Below are 23,539 nucleotides of genomic sequence, written 5' to 3'. Positions count from 1 at the left end.
AACGTGGGCAGCTACGATACAGGGATATATACGTGTGGGGACCTCGATAGTCGGATATATCAAGGAATAGCAATGGATATGTAGGTACTAGGTACTTTTCAAGTGCAGGAACAGTGGTTTTCAGAACTGCCTATTTGAATAATTTTTCGAACCACTTCGCAAAGGAAAGAAAAAAAACATCACGACACAATAACCTTCGTGGACTCAGGGAATTATCTGATCCATTCTTAGCTAAAATTAAGTACAGCCTTCCTTAAACCGTTTCTTTGTACTGTAGCTTCAATGTTGCTCGTACGTCGGGGGATCTCCTAACTTAAAATTTGGTCACCGGACTTGCCTGCCCATTATGATAAATTTTGCACTGGCGGCGCGAAAACCACCATTCCAACGACCCGTGCCAACATATTTCCATGTCGGTCTCACTACACATTGGTGGGGCTGAATGTATACTGGCTAAGTAAGGGTAGCCATTTACTGCAGAGAATGTAAAAGTCATCTTTTGCGACGGCAGAACTCTCATGGTAGGGCTAAGGTGATCCAACCTAACCTGCCCCACGGCGATTTGGTAGCCGTTGGCATACGATAAAAGGATACCCGTTATAGCCCATACGCCGGACTGCACTGTTCGGCAGGGTGTGACCTCAACAACATTATCAAGGACAGCAGACGTATAGAAATAATCCTCGATAGAGGTGGATTTCGGGAAAGGAGATATTGGGAACGGGAGGATGAGAGGTCGATTATATTGATTTGGTGAAGGGGTTTCGAAAGCCAGACAACGGATGCCGTGAGGGGAGTCCTCAAAGAATATTCGACTAGGATTGGGCTGAAACGTACTCAGAAGAGTCCAACGACACGAAGGCCAGTTCGGCCGCAGGTGAGGACCTACGACAACTTTACGACCGGCGTTTGTCTCGATCTTTTGGATAATTAGACCTATTCCTCGTAAAGGGGCAAAGTTTATAATCACCGAACTTACAATTAAAGCAAGCTCCCGCTCATTTTGGCGATGGCGCTTCCATACGTGGGTAATATACTCACTAGGATGCATTGGCACATAGAACCATATGTTCTTTTCTTCGAAGGGTCTATCGATAGACCCGTAAAACGATAAGTCCTCGCCCGCCGTGTGAGCATGGACGAACCTGAGGGAGACATTCCAGCAAAACGAATAGCCAGTCGTTGTTGGGCTATTACATTGAAATGAGGCCATCCGCATCCGCATTGCCGAGTTAATACCGTCAATACGCCCTAGCGCCTCACAAAACCCAACCATCCTATATGGTAGCGTGGCAAGCCATCGAGTACGCTCATACGCCATAACTTCTAGCGTGGTGGGAGGAATGTCCCATGCGATATTGCAAGTTGACGCTAGATCGTCCGTGCCAGTGCTAGCTAGGCTGCGAAGCTTGATTCCCTATTAAGGCAAGATCAGTTCACCTTCGGACAGGAGCGGAATAGATGAGACACACGTCGGTTTTGCCGCAAAGCTGGCATCCCGAAGGAGGTATCGGTAGGATCCTCCACCAAATACCCGGTAATGGAGGAACGGTTGGAGCTTGAGAAGGGGAGAACACCATCTGTCTGATGCCTAAATGATCCTCGGAAATATATACGTAATCGACACGTGAGGACGAACTCGGCTTGAATAATGTCTCATGACCATCGCTAGGCTCATTTGTTATCGACGCGATGTATTTAACGCCCTCGAACTCGATATACCGAGCCCATACTGTCTTTGACGGGTTAATACATAGATCGGTGGATTTCTGGAATTCCCTAGCATCAACCCAGCAGCTTCTCGCTTTCACAACAGCGTATTCGCGTAACAGGTTTTGAGCAATGTTGCTCTTTATCTCATATGGTAAGTCACATGGCATTTTTAAATTTGATATCAGGCTTGAGCGAAGCCAGGCGACACGCCGCTTTTCCTGGGAGAAGGGAGGCTCGAATGAATAAAGCAATGCTTGAGAAAATTTCCACGACTGATGGGGCAGAAATTTAATGCACTCGGAATGACAAGCCACAGCTAGGCCTCCATTCTCTCCATGATGTCTGCATGCGCGATGACACTGAGTGTAAGTGATGGATAGATGTGTGGAGTCTGTCCCATACGGAAATTGCCTAGAAAGAGTATCATTTTTATGGACTAAACGCAGTTTGTCAGCTACATAGTACTCGAAATCAGAAAGACTAGCAATTGCTTACTCGTGACAATAGTCGTACCGATGCAAAATTCAAATCGGCAAAAACTGCACCGGGGAGGTATACAAACGATAGCCATCATGACTGAGGTGTGTTATGGAAATATGATTTGAAACCACCAAGCCCAAGACTATTTCAACACAATCACGGTTTAGCACAGATAAGGATAAATGGGCTGACTAATGAACGTGATATCCATGATGATGGTGGTCCAAGCATTCTCCCCTACCTCGGATGTAACTGTAACTAAATGAGTGGATACCCTCCATGTACCTGACCTACATACATTGGATGTATGTACCTCCTACCTAGTAGGTACCTAGTTGGAAGTATTTGTGCTTCGGTACTACATAAATCCGCGTCTTCCACGTTCGTCCAGCTAGGCACCGATCTACCTATCTTGGAAATTTTGACTTCCGACACCAATAAAATGTACTGTCCGTCTCGTACGCCTTTACAGAATGACCATCAATTTGGTGTTCATGCCAGTCCCTCAATGGAACTCTCGTCGTGGTGCCTTTTCGATTTTCAAACTCAAATTCATCACCCTGTAACAAATGGGTGATCCTTTTCACCTTTACCTCTTTCATGGCTTTACCGTTCCACCGATTTCCCGAGCGGTTTGCAGGCGGGCCAGTACTTTGCTCAGGAAATTCTGCTTCGGTCTGAACCATGGTGTCATCCTGAATATCCATCGCGTCTTGCTGCTGTCCAGGATTGGCATATCCCTCCGCCATCGACGTCCCGGCCTCATAGTCTCCCATATCCATTTCATCTGGAAGACCATATGTATATCCTCCTCCCGGGGACGGAACCGTGGAAGATTGGGGATATTGGATAGACATCGCGTTTTGATCGAGTGCCTGGCTTGGTAGAGTAGGCGGCGCTTGAAGGCGTGGGAATTCACTCTTGATCAGGTCGGCTTCACTCACCCACACATCATGCCAACGAAACCTCCCAAGCACCCAATCCCACACGATTATTGGTGAATAGTTTGACTTATCTGCCGTGTCGTCGGGTCCACATAATGGCTCGAGTTTCTTGCGCAATCTATCGACAAGCCACCCCCGAAAATAAACTCCTACGATCGTTACGGCATATGTGCCAAGTAAGCCCTCGTGCCTGATGGTCTTCTTTGCAGCATCCAATGCTTGGTCTTCAACGACCCGAACACTACCTTTACCCCTCTTCACTTCTCCGACACGTGTGGTAATCATCGTATGCTGATCTGGATCCATTCTCTCAATTTTGATGTCCATCCTTCTTCTTGTGTCATCAGGCGGTTGCTCGCATGAAACAAAATAGCCTTCTCTCATTGAGAAAGTAGCTTGCTCAGCCGCCTGCGCAAGCTGACTGCTCCGATATTCAGCATGGTCTTGTTCATACGAAGCCTCCAAAAATTTCCTCACTACTATCCTGAATTCTTGGTCGTAGAGGCCTAAGTCGTAATCTATAATCCTATTAAAAGGTAGTTCGAATTTGTTGAACTTTGTTCTGGACGTCATTGTAAGAATTTGAAGTAGTTTTATGCCCTGAAATCTGAAAACTCATACGCCGTCTGTCTCTTCCCCTTGGTCTCGCTATCTATATATATAAGTAAAATATCTAGGTACTAGGTATGTTTTATGCTAGGTATCTCTGAGGCGACTTTACAGATTAGCATCAAATCCCGATCCGCATATCAACGCGTCGAGTCTAACGCCATATGCCGGCAGTTTTACAAAGTCATGCCGTATCTTCCTTCAATAGCTTCATACATTGTTAGGTTACAATAGTAGAAGGCGATAGTTCGGACAAGTCATAAAGGAGGATTTGCCGCGCTTTCCATTTCTTCCTTCACTTGTTTCCGAGCGATTTAATTGTTCATTTGCCCTTAGCCTACAGACGTGATATGGACAGGGGTTTACATGAAGAAACGTGTCTTTTGTTTACGCAGTTGGTTTCCTGATTGTACATATATTACGTGTTTGGTGGGTTGCGCTGCAGCTTTGACGAGGAAGAGGAGATCGACGGGAGCAAGGATGTTTGCCATCACGGATCGGGTTGGGCTTATTCTTGTCTCACCACCTGAAATCTCGAAGACAGACCCGACCCGTCTACTAGGTTTATTATGAGAGAAGATAGCTGTCATCTGTGATATAGCCTTCAAGTTGGGATACTCTTTCATGAGGTACTTGTGATTTACCTCACAGGCGAGATTTGCCTTGGCTAGAATCAATATGCGTACTGGATCATATAGCTAGCTTATTGTCTCAGAATTCATATTGATCCGACCAGTCCTTGCCATAGTAGCTGTACATATTCTTCCAGTGTGATGAAAGATGTCGTAATAAGTCAGCCATGTCAACCCCGACCTTCAGTCCTTGACTACTACAAGGGTATAGTAACGGACCATTTCTGAATGGAAATATGATACATCATCTTCATTCTCTAGCTGAAGACTCTTCGGCACATACATAGGTAGGAATTAGGTACTAGTGTTTTCCCACCTTCTTTCCCACCTTTTGTATGCAGTGTAGATTATCACAAACATACATGAGTGGGGAAAGAGGAAATAGGGAAGAGGAAAGACGCTTGGCGAATCAGCCCATCAGCGAGCTTTCTACCTTCCTCCCTAGTCAACTAACAGTGGCAATTGATTCGGGCTTCATCCATTCTCCCAGCGAAGGCGGGTTGTATGATCAGACCGCGGGTAATGCTCAAGTAGGTTCGCTTCTCGGGGACAGAGACGGCTGCTACCGTTAGTATTCATCGATAGTTAAACCGCGCACTTGCTTCTTGCATCCAATTGGGATTCTAGAAGGACTTGGGTCGCTGAAACTTTTCCCAAACTTTTGGATGAGTTCCCATCGGTGTACCTCCCTAGTGATAGGTAAGTCAACAGCTATTCTAATGATTAAAATTTTCCTCGGTACTAGAAAGTGGTACCAAGGCAAGTGTGTCAGGATGTTGGCCGGTGAAGGTCATGTTGAAAAGTGTTTGGGAATTCTTGAGGTCAACTGCTAATAATTCGTGGGTACAAGTGCCCATAAGATGTCGATACTCATATTAATAAAGCATCACACATATTTGTGTACTAGACTGTTTCACTATCAAAGTGTCTACGTGTGTTCAACGATGATTTGGCTCCAAGGCTTTTTTTAGATAGTGTCACGAGGCAGACTATGTAGTATAGGTAACAACTAGCAAGGAGCTCTAACCTAACTAGCTACGGTTGAGGTAGGTATACATAGGTACAGAAAGACTCTCGTTGTTTATTTTGTCAAGAGATGGGCATATGTCTCAATGTACAGTCCAATCGACCAGACTTCTGACGAATAGTTCTTCAATATTGTATTCTACCGGCACCAAACAAATCCAACTATCAGCTCAAATAGAATACGACATGCTACCCTACCTGAATATTTGCTCAAGTACCCAGCCGATCACCCCTTATGACGCCGACGCCGCCCCTGTTCCAACCCACTCAGCTTAGATCCCACACTAACAACAGTCATTTACGGAATTGGGATACCAAGTGACGAGTTTATCAAATTCTCTCTTGGGCTTCTCGTTCTCCGGAACGAACAGCAGTGTTCTCGAACCCATTGCAGGGAAACCCGCCACGGGGAAGCCCGCAACAGGGAAAGCACCTCACCAGGAAGGCATAAAAAATATAGAATAGGTAACGAGAATCGCACCCCAACCGTTGGCAACAGACTCTGCTTCGAAACGCAGAACCCGAACATTGTAACCATACAAAAGGTATTGACGGATAGTATGATTACCGTTTCCCGCCCTTTTCTCCTCGTACGATTTCCAGTAGGTCGATTATTGCGGTCTACCAAAGGGGTATTTATGTCTGAATCATGCCACCTAACAAAACATTCCGCCCATGACCAGTCTCTATTGAGTAGAATTGGAACCAAAACCGGCATATCTTGGTTTAATCCCGCGCTCAATTGAAGACACGCAAAAGTAAACAAGAAAAACACAGCAATCAAAGATGATAAACTTGCTGGCGATGGAACTACCCATTCTCTAGTCCACCAGAGACGCTTATGTGTGTTAATTAGTTCAAGAGCTTCATTAACTGATTTTTGATTTCGACATACCTCATAAGCGAGGCTCATAGAAATTGCGAGGGCGATGCTATGTTCGAATGACCGTTTCCTTGTAGTTGAATAATGGAATAGCCCCCCAAAAATAAGAAGTCCCAGTATAGAGGGAATTGGTAAATATGCAGCATGTGTGGGTTGCCGCTCCCTATGCCTATTGGCCTGGAACAGAACGAATATGTGCATACACATCATGACGGAGAGTAGTACGGGAACGACCGCAACAGTAGGAGTGTCAACGAAAAAGTTTTCCATGTTTAGGAAATTGATATTTGGAGTAGTTGTCCTTTTTTCCCTTATGACAGCTTCGTTAGGCCTTTTAGATACATTTTGAGGATGTCTAGGTACCTAGGTATGTCATTAATAAACTCCCTTTGCTAACCTAGAGGGGAATGTGATATCTTCAATCATCCAAGCTCGAACGTACATTGTTCCGAATGACTAGGTACCTAGGGTGGGTGGCGCTCGTGAGCGTTTCCGCTCACCACCACCACCCCTACAAATATCGTTCCTTTCCCCCCTTCTTTCCCACCTTCTTTCTCACCTTCTTTCCCACCTTCTTTTTCACCTTCTTTCTCACCTCGCTTTATACGTCATCTCCTTACCAGGTATCTCTTCCTACAAATCTCGTGTTCATTTATCAATCGATAGACTTGGCGTAAGCCTAAGGTAAATGAACGCAGGTTTGCATAATGGTTACCCGGACGAGATTTGTGGTACCCACATGGGACATAATATCCCTGAAGATTAAAGAGATTCTTGTTCATGGTATCAGTAGTAAAGATGAGTACAAGATCAAAACGGCGGGCGAGATCCTTCGAAAGACGAATGCAATCCACAAGAATGTAAAACGGTATCGGCATTTCCTGGAAGATGTACAACAGCATGGACCGGTTGCTATTGCCTTATGCGCCATCCTGGTCGGAAGTAAGGCATCCCGCAGCTTGAAAAATGAGGATTTCAGCAGGGTTTCCCGCGAATTTGAGGGAAAAGACAAAGAGCTAACGCGTTTGCTGCCGGTGTTCCAAAGTTGTGCCGAGAAGCATGGCCTGCTAAGCCCTAGCAATGGTATGCACCTGGGATGTGTCGCTTCCAATTCCCTGAATGTTAACATGAGTCTCTTAGCTCCTCCTCCAAGTCATAGTAATACTGTGCTAGGCACATTGTGGGTCTGTACATTTGCCGTGGAACTATTCACAAACTCCCTCCATCTCGAAGCGCCAGCTGAGATCCAGAACATTTCTTTCTCATGGCGGTCAACAATAGAGCCATACGATTATGTATCAGAACCTATCGACTGTGGACACATACTTGAAGTACATCTGTCAGCAAAGCGCGCTAAAGAAATCTATCCGCTTAGCGAAGGTATTAGCAAGCGATCTTCCACACAGATTAGGAGGCTAACATAACATAGGATCGCCCACGTTCACCACGAATTGGGAAGCAATAGCACGCAACCTACTCGGAGATGGAGACCACATAATGACAGTGCTTTTCAGCGCTAGACTGCAACCAACAATGGAGATTAAGGTAGGCGGGCGTATCAAATGGCTTAACGCTCAGGATTGGATTAAGTTCCTCCAATGTTCAGGCATGGCAGTTCGTACCCTCTTCGAATATTTCAACCCTTCTTCTTAATGTATTTCACTTTAGCTTTGTAGACCAACAGATCTTCCCCAGAAGCTTTAAATAGCCAAACTCCAGATCTATCCGCGTAATCGCCGACAAGAATCGTTTCGTAATCTGCGATCATTACACTACCATTGTCGTGAATAGGCATTCCAAATTCATCTTGTTTTATATAAATAAGTACGGCTAAAGCCCCTTCTTTCTCGTTAACAAGCATAATGTTCGCCGAGTCTTCGCCGAGCTAAGATATTAATTAATGTTGGGAAGAACTGCGGCAACATTGAGTTGAGTCCGAGTTGAGTCCTTACCCAGTTTGCGGCTTTAACCAGGATCTGATCCTCTGTCAAATCTGTAACATCTTCTTGGCGTACCATTGGATATGTCGCAGGTAAGTATTCAAAGTTTGAAGTGTTTGATGGCAGATATATTGTTACGAAGAAACATAAATAAAAAACGGGGTTTCTTTTTTTTTTCTTTTTTGGTCGGGTAAGGCTGTCGCGAACTTAGGAATTATTTTAGGCTGCTATAAAGATCCGCATCAGAAGTTTTTAATGTAGAGCACTCCTGCCAAGAGCTAGCACTTATCTGCCAGCTGTTGCTGTAGTTATTTGACAGCTCAAAAGCTCTCTACAAAAAAGTGCATGGACCACCTTAAAAAGCGCTAAATCTCACGCTAACTCCCTTATCCTGGTCGTTTAATTCGGTGCACCTCTTTCTCCCCTGCTTATCTCACCCGTTTTATTGGATGCATTTCCCTTTGCAGCGGGTCTTCTCCCACCCTAGCTCGTCCCCCCAGCCCGATTAAGTAATCTCCAAGTAAGAAAAATAAAAATCTATTTCCCTTCATAGTCCGGCTATGAACTTGAATGCCCTTATCGACGTATATAGATGTACCTAGCAGTTACTACCGCAGGTTTAGTCCTTCCGAAGCCCCAACCATTGCCACATTAGATTCAAATTTCTCTCGTAATTCAGCACAGGAGGCACCCCCTACGGGGATGCACAATAGCCCTGAGTTTACCCGATATCCCCGTTGTCCAACATAAATCAACCAAACAAATCCCCCACAGCCAACGCGGGCAGCCTCCGCGGCTGGCTCGGGGGTCGCTGCGCGTCCCCCCTCGCCCCCCTTGCCAGCCGCTGTGAAGTCGCCCGCCCTTCTAATTGGCTAAAAAAGAAGATTCGATCAATTGATTGGGTGCATCCTCTTCAATAAGTGGGACTACCTACCCCTCCAGTCTTCAACCCTAGCTTAGTCAACTTAGCTTAGGGGCTGCTTAGTCAGTTGAAGAGCCCTGGGGGACTGATTATATAAGAGCAACCGTTCTTCCCCTAGGTCAGGTCCTAGACCGGACCTGTATTGAAGAACAGGTCCTATGAATGACAGAATATCTACCTAGGTGTGCTTTACGTTCGAGGATGCTCCCGTTGAGTCTGTCGCTGGTATTGTGGAACTCCGTCAGCTCCACAAGGTAGTCCTCGCAATTCATTATCGGAAATAAAACATAACTTTGTATGTCATTTGTGTACGAACTGTTGCGGATAGCCTTTTAGGAAAACCAGATCTCGAAGCATTCGCTGTTTCGTTTTTACTCTTCTCTCCCTCTATAGAACCCATTCCTCGATTTAAAGCCTTGGTAGGAAATCGTTGGAATCTTGAGTAGGTAGGCATCCATTAATGATGATGCCGAGGCGGCGTTTGGAGGCATCATAGGGCTAGCCGTCGATCACTGGGATACCTAAGCTACGGGCAGTTGCCGGCTACATACCTACCTAGTAGGTTAGGTATTCTGGAATTGAACATGTGAGGAAGTCACTGGAACTACATATAAGCTTTCACTAAGCACCTAGATTACTCCTGGGACAACACAGAAGCTTATAGGAATGCATATTACTGAAATAAACTTCGTAGCCTAGGTAAGGAGTGTTATCAACCTTGTTAAGAAAAGCCTGCTGTTATGAAATCCACCACCACATAGTTCAGTCTATAATTTCCATGTAATCCGCTATTCAATCTTTATATCTGTTATCAAGTCCTCCAGTCCGTCAGAATCAAAATCGGACTCAGAATCAGAGCCGCGCTCCCTGTAGTGGCCAGGCCACCTTCTGTGCGGTCTGTTCACTGTAGTAATCTCTTTCTGGCCGCACTCCTTCCGCTGGTCGTTGAGATCGTCAAATCCGCCCTTAAAATCCTTCACTTCGCAAAATGTAGTTCTTGCCCAGGCTTTGAGGATCCTCTTTTTCCTCTTATCGAATCCGAAAAAATACATTCGCGGGTTAGTATCCGGGTGTAACTGGTCGGCACAGGAGTAATTTATAATTTTTATGTCCGTCTTCAGGAGACCTTGTAAGCTCCCCTTTTTCTGTGGCTTTATCGTCAGCAGTCGACCCCTTTCGCTTTCCTCGAAGCGCTCAGCTTCTAGGGGGTATTCGGATCTCAATGCTAGATAGTGCCTTTCCTCATCATTTCTTTTAAGGCTGTCAAGGCAAACATCCAGATACTTATCGATGGATGCAGTGATTCTCCCCTTGGTGTTCTTCTTGCCTGTGTCGGGATCAATCTTTAGTGTGATCTGGTCCCATCCTTGTTTATCTGGCCGCAAACCCTCAAACATCCTTTCCCTGTAAGCCTGCGGGTTCCTAGCCCACGCTCGTCTCTGTTTTATCTCTGGTGATAAATTTGTGGACGCATAATATTTATCGTATCTTCGTTTAAGCTGAGGGTCATTCTCGCTTAAGGATTTACAAAGATCTGCCTGTGACTGAGGACAATGGTCGATAAATTTGATAGCCAGATCACTAAGCCCCTCCTTAGTGAGGTCAGAATTTCGGTTCAGCTGGTATTCCAAGTAGAATTTAACATCGGAAAAGTCACAGTCTTTCTGTTGAGCTCTTTCTGATAGGCGTTTCAATAGATTATCCCCGTCGTCGAGAAGTGCTTCGTTGAGTTTTCGCCAAACATATGCAGTTCCACCGCTGGTTTCGGCACTGGATCCCCTAGTGCTCCAGTTATCTTCAGTTTTGATGGGAGTTTCTCCCCTAGTGTCCTGGTTTCTGATGGCTTCGGCACTGGGTTCTCCGGAGCTCCGGCCACTAGTGGACTCGGCTGTCGTCTCTCCAGCACCCCCGATGTCATGATTAGTCTCTCCAGGGCCCTGGCTGGAGGTACTCTGGCTGGAGGTACCCTGGCTGGAGGTACCCTGGCTGGAGGTACCCTGGCTGGAGGTACCCTGTCTGGAGGTACCCTGGCTGGAGGTACCCTGGCTAAAGGCAACATCCTCTGTTGGTGGGATGGCATCTTGAGGTCGCTGAAAGTGAACATTTTTCGGTGTGCCTGGAGGGTTCTTTTGGCTAGTTTCTTGATCTTCGCCCTCCTGCTCCTTGTCATCCTTCTCATGCCCCTTCGCATTTCCTTCCTCTTTCTTCTTGTCTTGTTTCATGTCTTGACTCTTCAAATTTGGTAGGGTTAGGTATTCCTTTTGGAGTCGCTTATATAACGATTGAAACGTTCTTCTATTAGATAATTCGAGTGGAATCGGTACAGCTTCCTCTGATTTGTCCTGGTAGAAATCCGGATCCCCCAGCTGTAAAATGGATGCTTTTGCAGAATCAGGAACATCTTGTAGGAATTCGATTTCTGGATTCCGTTCGATAAAACGCCGCATCTGGCGGGCTAGTAATGTACCATTGTCCTTAATGTCTGCCATTCTTATGGGCTGCTAGGTTTACTGAATGAACGAATAAATCTCAATATCAAGGCTTTGCATGAGAACAAAAGCCTTGGAGATCATGAAAATGCTTGATATCTTTATATCGGAGAAATAATGGAGTGCTCTCTTAGAATCTGTAGATCCAGGCACTCGGGTCCCCGGATCTTTCTGGATTGTGGTTCCGGCTTTTGGGGACTGATCTTTGGAACGGGACGCTGTGACCGGGAACCGGGGACCCAGAGATGGGACTAGGGACTTGTGAGGTAGGCTTTAGATCCTACTAGTTTTGCATATAGGAGACCGTGAAAATGCATTCTCAATCCTTAATAGCCATATATCGGGTTTGGAAATATTCCAGGTCACGATGGACTTTACCACAATATACGTCATAACAGTCTTTGCCTTCTCTTTACTATTTTATCCCATGCTGAATTGTCTGCGGTTCATTACGTGGAGATGTGTGCGGCGTTACTCTAGTTTGCATTATGCCTTCCGCTACTTTTTGACATCCTTATTGCCATTTGTCTTTTACCTTTTGCCGACGTTGTTGCTCTCAATGGTCCCCGGAACAGCTATGTTTGCTCGCAATGTTCAGTATCCCCTTCTCTTACCCAGGAGATACTGGATGAGCGTTACTCGATTAGAGTCTGTGATACTGACTGCCTATTTTGGGGCTAATTGTGCTATTCTCATTATAAGAAGAACAGATATCGGATCGGTGGCGGCGATGCTAGCTACCGCCAACGCAGCCGTCTTGTTCCTTGGGGGACGTACTAACCTTATCGCGGATTTTGTTGGCATTCCTCTGTCGACGTATTACATATTTCATCATTTTATCGGCAGAGTTGCGATTATGGAGGGTGCTTTACACGCCGTCCTTGCATTTAGACACTCGAGGCTGAACCAGGCCTCCACATCAGGCTATATTGTAAGTCGAAAGCCCACTTGCTTGAGTTTGAGTTGACAAGCAAAGGCTTTCGGAGGACTTCTTATCCTCCTGTGCACCTCTTTCTACTGCATGCGCCGATACTTCTTCCGAAGTTTCGCCAAATTACACCTTGTTCTTGCGCTTACCACGCTGGGAGCAACTGCCTGGCATGTGATTAGCCTGGCGGCTAAGCAAGCTGAGATGATTGTTCTGGTATCCGGCGGGGTTTGGGTGTTGACGGCTGCCTACACATGCATCAGACTTCTGTTTTACACGACTGGAGCGACGATAACCGACGAGACTGGAGATTCTGAAGTCTCCCGCATCACCATGACCTGTAATCGCCGCTTCCGCCATTTTCCAGGAAGTTATTTTTATATCTTTCCGGCGGGATCGTTCTTCCACTATAACCTTTTTACCAGCTATCCGATGACGGTGCTGTGGTACGAGCTAGACACTGAGGGAAATGACAGTGTAGAATTGACCTTCTTGGTTCTGCATAGCCGCCCTCTCAAATCGCTGCGATTCACAAAGGGCGAAAAACTACTGATAGATGGTCCGTACGGACAGAACCTACGTCTCAATTATTTTAGAAGCGCGATGCTCACAGCACACGGGGTTGGGATATTGGGTATTCTCTCTATCGCCAGGAGTCTTTGGGAGAATCGACGACCAGGTGACATACTCCGCAGAGTGAACATCTTCTGGAGTATGGAGCGAAACTCGGAGGGAGGATGGGCTGCAGATTACCTGAAACGTTTGCAGGAACTAGATGCCGGCAATGTTAGTACCCTATCTATGTAGTTCTGCCATTTGTAATCGGTCACTAATACTTAAAGGAACTTTTCGTTGTATGGTGCGTTTACCCAGCCGAAGGGAAGGAGGAGCCGGTCTTCGAGGAAACTAGCCATTGGCTGTATTTTCATCATGTCGATCGTCATCTGTTACTCGAACATATGATGGACGCCACTTCAGAGGAGGGTATAGTTGTAGGTAAGTAACCCTCAGCCAGGCTCCTAGGCGATGAATTAAACTAACGACCGGCCAAGCTTGCGGTGGCCCCGCCTTCTCTGCCGATGTCCGCAAAGCTGTCATTGACCGCAGAAATTCCCGATCCATTGAATTCGTCGAAGTTCAATACCGACCCAACACCAGGTCATCTCGCACTAGAAATGCTGTGAGCTCGGAGAAGGGAGCATATAAACAGGACGTTATCCATGACGTAGACTTGGAGAAGGGAAGACAAAAGTTACGTAGGATACACTCAGAGGAGGATGAGCAATGGGATGAAATAACGCTTGCCTCTCCCACCAGCACGTTCGCCGATGACGTCCCGCGGAAGGCTCAGAAAAAGATAGATTAGAACCCACAAATGTACCTATTTACCTAGGTATACAGACGTCCATGGATTTGGATGTTATTCAAACCAATCACTATTGATTAAATCATGTGTCAAGGTCAAGGGCTACATCTGCAAACGCTCCAGATATTTAGGGGTTCGAAGAGAGTCACGTGAGGAGCCAAGCCCTTTGAGGATTAGGTACCTAGGTATCTCTAACACACGGACCAGATCTTATCATGGGCACGTGATGTAGATACGTACCTACTAGATACTGAGCGAATTGGAATGAAGTGAATCGGGAATCCCGGATCCCGGATTTGGTTCGTGTGAGGGCCCCAAGGATCCGGGTAGCCAGACCGGCGTCGCCTGTATCCATCAAGAACCCCCCCTAAAAAAAAGGAGAGAACCTCGGTTCACTTCGTGGCGAGCCTCAGTGTTACCCGTCTTAGGTACGGCCGTCTTCCGTTGGATGTAGACTCGGTAGCCTGAAGGGTTTAGGGGAACGAGCGGGGTCCGACGTTGCCTACCTATTAGGGTGTAAGTACAGAGGTACTTAGGCACCCGGAAAAACCTTTAAGCACATTGTGAATCTGTGTTAAACCTTAGGGCTGAATGGAAGACTTAGCTAGGTACCTACCAAAATATAAACCTCCCAGATACCCAATGCAACCCATTGACGCAACCACAGGATGATCTGCAGCTTACCTACTTGGTACATTTTTACCTACCTTCTAATAATAGCGCCTGCATAAAACTTCCATCTCAACCTTCCAAGATCCGTTGTCGACCTCGTGCTAAGTTCTCTACACTGATGATCTAGTCTGAAGAGGGATTGTGTACCTAGATAGCCACCCGCATGAGAATTTCTTTCACCACTTATACTAAGGTACCTACCTAGGAATTATGACCACGTGACTACATCGATTTTTAGGTTATTATTCTAATCCGGCATCTGTGGCCTGGAATTTGGGGTTCGTGCTCCAGATTCCTGGTCACTGGGTGTCGCTCTCATCCAGCCAAAACTGGGGAATTTATGACGCTGGTAGCCTAAAACATTTCCTCTCTTTACTCATTCATTAAACCAATGATGGTAGACGCAGAAATCCTCGGGGTCGTCTGGGTCCCATTGAATGCATACACCTACCAGCCTGACAAGGGAAGAGACGAAGATCCGGTCATCGTTAATCATCTTTCAGATATCTTCGGAAGAGAGGGGTGTAAGCCGGAACTTTGGGAACACCATATCAAGGGTGAAATCGACGCCGCAACCTATAGTAGACTCTTAATTGCCTTAGGCATATCCGAAGCCCAATTTCGGAGCACCGCGGGAACGGGCAGATACCCACGAGTGCGTCTCCGGAAACGTATCGTTTGTCTTGATGGACGACAAAGAATTGCTGCAGCTCGGGGCAAGTTCGGGAAGAGATTCTGGTGGCCTGTGAAGCTTTACCGCGATGCCCGTGTACCGAGGTTTTCGCATCAGACCAAATACCCAGATGGGGAGATCTGTTGGCACCTTTTCCGTCTTGCGCTTGGCAAACCAGACTTGGGTGGGGATTGGAGATCAGAACTGTCGAGAAGCAAGAAGAAAATTCTTAACCTTCTGCTCCGACGAGAAAATGGAATATTCAAACATAGAGATATCGTAATAGCTCTCTGCGCCGTCCTCGAATTCCCTGGCACCAGAAGAGGATTTAAGCTTGGTACGATGCATAAATATACTCCCCTGCGGTGCTCGGAAAATGCTGTTCGATACCTCCAGCGGATGTTAAGTATCTACTGGGGGGTCATAGGAGGCGATGCGTCCATAGTGCCACATATGGACTCCAAAACAATTAGCTGTCTTCAACGCCGCAACCCTTCAAATAACGCTGATGGAAAGTACATCAGACTCATGATGGATACAGGCGAAATGTTTTCAGGTGTGAAAAGTATCACTATTCGACGAAGTATCACACGAAATTTACTATCTCTTGACGTTATATTTCCGAGCCTTGAGACATTCCACCAGAACATGATATACTTCTCTATCGGAGTCAAGATACTGAGAAACCATATCATGGACGACACTGAGAAATTACATGATAGAAATCCAAAGGACGGGGACGACCCTTTTTTTAAATCTCTGGGAAGTTTCTGGACTTCTCCGAAAAGACCGCTTCTTGAGGTTTCTGAAGGCAGGTTTCAACCATTGGTGTCATTGGATGATGGATTAGCCCGTATGCTACTATTTCTTGATGGGTTGAGAGACTGTATTCACTTATCGAATGAGCCTATTCTCCAAGACAGGCGCGGCGAGCCTGTCCCGCCGGCTGCTGTGGATCCTTGGTACGTTTTTCGGCTTCGAGCCCGAGCAAGACAGTATGGCTTTTGCACCGCTAAGGTTAGCAATGGGCTAAGAATAAAGCCCCAGTCACCGCGTCAATTGCATTGGGATCTCAATTGGGACAGACGGGCAAAAGATTGGCGAGGCGGGAAGCCGACCGCTCGTAACTTTCTCGAACTACAGCATGACGCCTTCTTACCCATGCTCGAACAAGCCAATAGTAGAGAGAAAGTTACGGCAGCCTTTGTACAAAAAGACTTTTTGGAGGCCTTCTTCGGCCCATGGTCGTACATGACGGATGGGTCGGAAGTGGGGAGCGATCTGACCCCTTTCGACGGAGACGAAATAATGGAGATTGATGATGCAGGCCCAAGTATGTCACCCGACACCGTAATGCAGATTGATGACACCCAATCTCCTTTACAACAACAAAGCCAACACCCCCAGGGAGCATTCTCGATGCAAGAATCTCTCCCCCAAACAATGGAGATAAGCGATTCTTCAGATTCATCCAAGATGCGGACGCCAATGTTTGATCCCACATCGCAGGTGGATGAACAATGGTTGATTCATGCTGAATCAACGGGGGAAATAGTTGTAGGCGACGAGATTAATAAAAATGGTCGTAATAAACTTCTTAGGCAGCGGGATAGCAAGCCGCCTCGCAAGATACCCTACCTCAGGAGGCCATCTGTTGCTAGTTCGCTACGAACTCCAGCCCGACCTCCGATTCATACCACTTTACCATCCGCTGGTGAAAGGCTTACAGAAACCTCATCAGCATACGAAGTCTCTGATAGCCAGCTGCGAGAGCTACGACTCAGTCAATCAAGATGTACCATAGAGCAGTCTATACTACGTGAACAAGTCCAGGATGAGGACAATGCCCCTAATGACCACCAGAGATTACCCAGAAGAAGAAATGGTCCACGTAAAACACGAAGCGCCTCGCCCCCATTTCGAAATACTGTACCTCGAAGCCGCCGAGAAAGCTTAGCCGTAGGCCCATCGCGGTCTCCGATCCAACCTCCGGGCTCTTTAATCACCAGAGCTGAACAGCCAAACGAAGCTGACTTGAGAAGATCCATAATTCCCCTCCCACAGAGTCCTACACAAGCCCAGATCCATTCGATACCAGTAAGTATAAGCACGTTAATGGACGAACCTCCGCTTGTTCAGAGAAAGGAGCTGGTTCCCATTCAAACAGGAGACGCAACGCAACAAAGGGCAGAAAATTCTCTTCAAAATCAAGATAATAGCAGTCGAGTAATCATCGCCCCCAGCCCTACTCCCTTACAGCTGTCACAGAATACGAAGAAGGTAGCAGCCAAACCTAGAAAGACAGCCAAGGAGACAGCTCCTCGAGATTCTCTCATTCGCAGGTCTACGGGTAATATGACAGCCAGCCGGTATTCATATAGAGTCAATTCACCTTCCCAAGCTCGAAAAAGGAGGAAGCGATCCCCGATCCGGCCTCCTATGGCTACTAAAAAAGGCTTACTTAGGCGATTGTCAACATACCTACCGAGCCATATGCGGGCACCCCAGTCCATGTCAAAGCTAGGCGAGTCTATAGATGAGACTCCCGTTTCTGAGAAGGAAGGAAGGCGTGACGAGGCAGCGGAAACCCAGCCAACAACAGAAAATATACCTCAGGAGGATACTAGCCATGGCAGTCATCGCTTGTCACCCGGAGTGTCAGATAGTAAGTTATTTTCGTCTCGAAATACTATTTTCCGGAATTGTTCTAAACGACTTACAGTTGGCGCATTGCGCTCCCCGATCACTCCACCACATCTCATTATCCGGGCCCGTGGTTCTCTGCGAGAAAAAACAATTAACGAGACGTCAAGGAGATCTCAGGTCCCCTCTCCAGAGAACAACACACCACGACGAAGTCAGAGGCTCCTCCTGCGCAATCAAGAACCACAGACACCACGGCGCAGTGAGAGGATTCGTCTGCGCAGTCAAGACCCTTCCAGCCAACCTCCTGCATCAATTTCCACCTCAAAATCCGGACAAAAGTTAACAAAGAACAAAATGACGATAAAGGAAAAGCCCCAAAAAAAACTCAAGAAGAGCTCCAACATAATAATAGAAGATAAAATGGCTCAGACCCAGGCCCACCACCAACCACTCAGGCCCAAATCACCAGAACCCACAGCAATACCAGCAATCATGTCAGACAATTTTCATGGAACCTCCACCTTAATCACTTCTGAGAGCTTGATACATCACGATGAAGAGGATCCGAATACTTCAGGGGTCGGCCAAGTGATTGGTAGACCCCTTACCATTCAACACCCACTCATGGAGTCACCAGAAATGTTGCATCCACGTACCTCACCAAGCGGAGTCTCCTTAATTGTAGAGGATAGAAAGGGTAAGAGGAAGGCAGTCGAAGACCCTCCCATGGCGAACCTCGAGCATTCACAACCTCAGACGAAACGTATTCTCAGCCGCCGTCCGACTCCAAAAAATGGTGCTAGTTCTGCTATGATATCTAAGGACAAGGCGCCACCCAACGCGCGACATACCCAGCCACAGCCAAGACGATCTCCGATTCAACCTCCCAAGACGTCCACGTTTAGGGTACCAAGTATATCCTCTTCCGAGAGCTCCATGGAGAAAGAATCAGAACGACCGCTAATTCAACCTCCTAAGACCTCCACATTTAGAGTACCAAATATATCCTCTTCCAAGAGTTCCACGGAGAAAGAATCAGGACGACCGCCAATTCAACCTCCTAAGACCTCCACGTTTAGGGTACCAAGTATATCCTCTTCCGAGAGCTCCATGGAGACAAAGTCAGGACGACCGCCAATTCACCCACCTAATTTTCTTGATGTCTCTCCACCTGCTGGCAGTTCCGAACAAACTAGTACTCCACGATCGAACATCCCTGAACATCCTCAGAAAGTTTACGTCAATAGAAGATCGGTAGAAGCTGAGACTTTCGCGCAAACCAGACTAGCATACCCCGAGGGAGACTTGTATGACGACAACAGTGTTGAGGAAGAACTCTAGCTCTCTTGGTGGATGGGTAACATAAGGCTTAAAATAGATGAAGGCGTTTCGTCGTAGAGTTGTCAATAATACGAAATCCGCTAACCCGCCAGTTCAATTGAGATATTGGACATATATACAGTACAGGGGTCACAGTATTTCCAGCAATTCGTACTATGCTCCTGTCACAGGGCAATTAGGTAATCCATCCCTATAGGGATTAGCCCTTGATTACCTCAGCTAAGCGTGGTATATCTAGCACTACATTCTATAAGAACAAAGCTCCCTTTTACTTAATAGATCATTCCGCTCAATATGCTAGAGATACGGCACCCACAGACTATAAGCTAATAGGGGTGAAGTGCAACCGATCGAAAGGTCACAATGGAAGATGTCAAACCTTCCCATCCTCCTCTACCTGCTACCGAACTTGTAAAGCAGCTCCCGAGGTCAAGGGTGCATACGCTGGGCTTGTTATGGTTCAAAAGAAGTGTATGGAGATTGATAATCGTCTAACAACGCAGTCTTGTGCACTAGGCATTGAGCAATGGCAGGCTCTCGTAGAGTTACACCAGATATTGCATATAGATGAGCCGTTCCGGTATGGGAGGTTCAGGAATTGGAAGTTTTAAGATCCAAAAGTGGCGTCCCCCATACCATCGGACCCACAAAGATCCAACATCTCCACGTGACTGTTAACTGGCAAATGTCACCGCAGGCAATGAATAACTTTTCTCCTTCAACTCTTATCTATAAATGCGAATAATATTATAAAATAAATAAAGTATATGATATATTATGATACGATGAGTAGTAGTATTATCAAGTGTCCTTCTTCGTACTGCACAAGCTTTCGATATGAATTGAAAATGAGGTACTTGTTATTATTAATTACCTTGGTGGGTTTCCCGGGTCTTATAAACCGTATATGTACGGTATATGTACAGTTCCAAATATGAGCCGTTTAATAAAGTTTATGAAAACATGCAGGCTAACTTTTTTTATAAGTTTAAGCCAATCAAATGGCTTAAAAAAACCTGAACGCTCCGTTTTGGGCTAGCTCAAAAATAAAACGTTTGGATTATTTTGAGCCGTTTATATTATTTTAAGCCGTATATATTCGGCTCAACTTCGGATCGAACGTTGTATGGATTGAACGTTCTAACTTTTGAGCCGCTATGCATTTAAACGGCTTGACTGTTCCACCACCTGAATAAAGGAAAAAAGAGATATTCTAAGTACTGCTGTCATACTAATTGTATGGAAGCTGTACTTAGACTCTTAGGATTATTAATCTCACACAGTTTGAATCTACAGTTTTTGGAAATATTCTTACTCGAACCATGGGCTTTACAGGTTTTAATTGGATGAGCTACGGTCGCTTTGCCACTTGACTACGATTACAAAGCTTACAGCTGCATCACGCGTAAGTGCATAAGCTTTTGTTTTAGTATATAAGGCGGGGACTTCTCGGCTAAAAGGGCACGCGCACGGGGTTTTATCGCATTAAACGGTTCAAGGTTCGAGCGTTCAAAAGATTGAACGATTCAAACCCGATTGAGCTGCATATATACCCATACAATTACTTAAACGGGGAATTCCTGGTTCAATTAGGCAAGCGTGTTTAGAGTTTTGAATGTTTTGGGAAAGAGCTGTGTATATACAGTTTAAGTTTTGAGCCAATCAGATATCGAGCGTTCTAATAAGGAGCTGTTCATTGCATTAAGCGGTATATGTACCGTTGGTATTTGATAAACGGAATAGTTACGGTTAAAATATACCCCCATGCGGCGGTAAGGTATGTAGTGGACGGAATAGTTACGGCGCTAAAGTTGCGACCGTTTTAGCTACAGAACTGGCAAACCGGAAGAAACCCGTTATTTTTACTGAATTCGAAAATTTACGGCCAACTCTAGCAAGGTTTAGCACAGAAGTACCCAAGTACCTGCCTCAGCAAGCAGATACTGTCCACCCCGAGGGTGTTCATGATATGTACTAGGTACCTAGTAACTTAATGTCATTCATATATCAGGTAACCTAGTACTTATCCATCACCATCAACAGCATACCATACCATCACAACGGTAGTGGTGATATATGGATATTAAAAATTCCAGCTATTATAAAGCTTCCCGCTCATCTGACCACCGCTTACTCGATTTTTTTCCCCAAATGATCTAATACTAGGGAAATTTGCCTGGTATACCGTATCGTACTTTCTCGTTGAGTATTCAAGCAATGCTTCGAGTAATTTGCGTCGAACCGAACCGAATCGAATCACATAGTAGTTATTAATGTACTAGGGATCTCCCAGTCTCCTTCCCGGATAAGATATCTGACTCCCTGAAAGCAAACCTCGCTACGAGCCTAGACATTCGCGGCCGCAGATATGGCCGCGAATATATCATGAAGGTCTACGCGGACATGCCGACGTTGTAGGAGGATATTACACTCCCATGACGGCAGGCCTGGATTGAATCTATGACCCCATAGAACCTTCTGTGTCCGCCTTGTCGGCGCTAATGTTGGAGGTGTGATTGGAAAATGGAGAGAATGGTATCACTTTCAGGATTGATTTACCCTACTTTTTCTCTTCGTAACATTCCGATGTGTTAGATCAATACCCTTTTCTTACAGCTGACGTTCGGAACGATGATCACGATGATCATTAGTCTCGGCTCTAGACCTCGTTTTGAACTACCTATTCTTAGGAGTAGGTACCTAGAAGCTACGTTACAAGAATGGTCGACATGGAGTAGACCTAACATATGCAAAAGCATGGACGTTACCACTCGATGAGCTCCGAAAGACCGTCGACCACGTAGTCAATGTATCCACAAGAGAGGTCTAATTTCCAGTCTAGTCTAGAGTTAGCCGCTCAAAATTGCCTTCCTAGCAGGTATCCTATGGGCCAAAATCAGACCAACCCCCTGGCAGCGGTGATTCTGCCCAGAAATATCATATTAAAGCAGATACCTAGGTAAACTTGAAAACTCGATAAAATGAGTAATAACCAACTTTCAGTCGCCGGACGAAGGGAATCTTTCAAATCCTCTAAAATGACATGCCATGCACTAATCTCAATATTCACATGCGTTCCCAACGGCCTCTTTACTAGCCCGGGTTGGGTCTATGTAGGATCAATTGTAATATCATTACTTACATATGTACATTCTAGATTTGTATCAAATTGGCCTAACACGACTACCCTGGCAACCCATGAGAATCTGTGGAAACTTGACAAGGCGACACCATGATTTCGTAAATGAATGGGACCATAACACGTGTTCTTGTTCTACGTACAACCTTGAAGGGAAAAATACCTTTATGATTTCCGTACTAGATATGTGACTTCTTACTAGGGTCTGTTCTTACAACCATCTGTACGGTCGAGTGCCCCTTCTGTACCTGGGGGGAGATGACAGTAGGTAGAAACCCCTACGGTCCTCATAGATGGGTACAGTCGGACTTGCCGATGTTTCAAGAGGTGAGAATGTACTTGGTTACTCTCATGTTGTGGTGTTGGCCGTGGATGCCTACCTCGCCAGCGCTAGATTCCTACCTACCTAGGTAATATTCAAATCAGAAAAGCCTTACGTTCATGCAACTTGTAAGGGAATGTCTATTATTTAGCCTTCTCTATTGGTGCAAATTACGGATACTTTACTAATTAGAAACTTTCTAAATCTATATCAAAGCTATCCACATTTATCTATGGCGTCCTATGCTCACCATTTAAATAAGTAGAAGACTACCGACTGGAATCTATAAGACAGCTTGAATAGACGGAGGAACGCCTTTGAGAACAATGACGCACCTGGCTGTGATAGAGGGAACTAGTTAGAAGCACTCAAGAGGTTTTGACAACCTGTGAGCTTGTTTTCATGACCACTAGGATATTTCTTCTGAAAAAATAAACCGGAAAATAGAACCCAAATGGATTGATATGTTAGTAAATATATGCAAGCGGTGGTTGCTGGCGCCTAAATTCAACCTATTCTGGTGGCATACTATCACTTTTAAGGGCACCAACGAATCATGTGAACCCATGGAAATCGAAGGGGCTGGAATGCTCCAGAGACGGGTTCCAAGATATACATCCGTCAGGTGAGGATAGTCGTAAATATGGCTGAAAAGAAAAATTCGTGTCCACCGGGCACTGCATGCCGGCAATGCAGGTATGCCTTGTAGCAACGCATAGAAGTATCTGTTTCCGTACTTGCCCTCGTACACACACCCCGGGGGGGGGGGGGGGGGGGGGGGGGGGGGGGGGGGGGGGGGGGGGGGGGGGGGGGC

The 23,539-nt window shown here is 46.0% G+C and overlaps 6 protein-coding genes across 6 annotated transcripts; 3 read left to right on the top strand and 3 right to left on the bottom strand.

The window, feature by feature from the left end:
* Nucleotides 1–95: 95 nt before the first annotated feature.
* On the bottom strand, nt 96–2,316 carry F4807DRAFT_434089 (uncharacterized protein). Its single transcript, XM_047998763.1, has 4 exons — nt 2,209–2,316; nt 1,473–2,149; nt 980–1,417; nt 96–919 (listed from the first exon to the last, which is right to left on the bottom strand). The coding sequence occupies exons 1-4, from the start codon at nt 2,285–2,287 to the stop codon at nt 314–316; spliced, it is 1,800 nt and encodes a 599-aa protein (XP_047852183.1). The 5' UTR covers nt 2,288–2,316; the 3' UTR covers nt 96–313.
* Nucleotides 2,317–2,458: 142 nt separating this feature from the next.
* Nucleotides 2,459–4,226, bottom strand: F4807DRAFT_434087 (uncharacterized protein). Its single transcript, XM_047998762.1, has one exon. It carries the CDS (start codon nt 3,708–3,710, stop codon nt 2,601–2,603), a length of 1,110 nt encoding a protein of 369 aa, XP_047852182.1. The 5' UTR covers nt 3,711–4,226; the 3' UTR covers nt 2,459–2,600.
* A 2,333-nt stretch (nt 4,227–6,559) lies between these two features.
* On the top strand, nt 6,560–8,465 carry F4807DRAFT_434082 (uncharacterized protein). The gene is made up of 2 exons (XM_047998761.1): nt 6,560–7,657; nt 7,727–8,465. The coding sequence occupies exons 1-2, from the start codon at nt 6,995–6,997 to the stop codon at nt 7,805–7,807; spliced, it is 744 nt and encodes a 247-aa protein (XP_047852181.1). The 5' UTR covers nt 6,560–6,994; the 3' UTR covers nt 7,808–8,465.
* A 1,294-nt stretch (nt 8,466–9,759) lies between these two features.
* On the bottom strand, nt 9,760–11,684 carry F4807DRAFT_469174 (uncharacterized protein). Its single transcript, XM_048002682.1, has one exon. The coding sequence runs from the start codon at nt 11,636–11,638 to the stop codon at nt 9,938–9,940; it is 1,701 nt and encodes a 566-aa protein (XP_047852180.1). The 5' UTR covers nt 11,639–11,684; the 3' UTR covers nt 9,760–9,937.
* Nucleotides 11,685–12,064: 380 nt separating this feature from the next.
* Nucleotides 12,065–14,017, top strand: F4807DRAFT_434074 (uncharacterized protein). The gene is made up of 2 exons (XM_047998760.1): nt 12,065–12,324; nt 12,420–14,017. The coding sequence occupies exon 2, from the start codon at nt 12,660–12,662 to the stop codon at nt 13,371–13,373; it is 714 nt and encodes a 237-aa protein (XP_047852179.1). The 5' UTR covers nt 12,065–12,324; nt 12,420–12,659; the 3' UTR covers nt 13,374–14,017.
* Nucleotides 14,018–14,569: 552 nt separating this feature from the next.
* F4807DRAFT_469168 (uncharacterized protein) lies at nt 14,570–19,491 on the top strand. Its single transcript, XM_048002681.1, has 2 exons — nt 14,570–17,942; nt 18,000–19,491. The coding sequence occupies exons 1-2, from the start codon at nt 14,996–14,998 to the stop codon at nt 19,262–19,264; spliced, it is 4,212 nt and encodes a 1,403-aa protein (XP_047852178.1). The 5' UTR covers nt 14,570–14,995; the 3' UTR covers nt 19,265–19,491.
* Nucleotides 19,492–23,539: the final 4,048 nt, after the last annotated feature.

Source organism: Annulohypoxylon truncatum (genome assembly GCF_022578515.1).
Source record: "Annulohypoxylon truncatum strain CBS 140777 unplaced genomic scaffold F4807scaffold_26, whole genome shotgun sequence".
Taxonomy (NCBI): Eukaryota; Fungi; Ascomycota; class Sordariomycetes; order Xylariales; family Hypoxylaceae; genus Annulohypoxylon; species Annulohypoxylon truncatum.
Note: the sequence above shows the minus strand (reverse complement) of the source record. Positions and strands in the feature narration are given on the sequence as shown.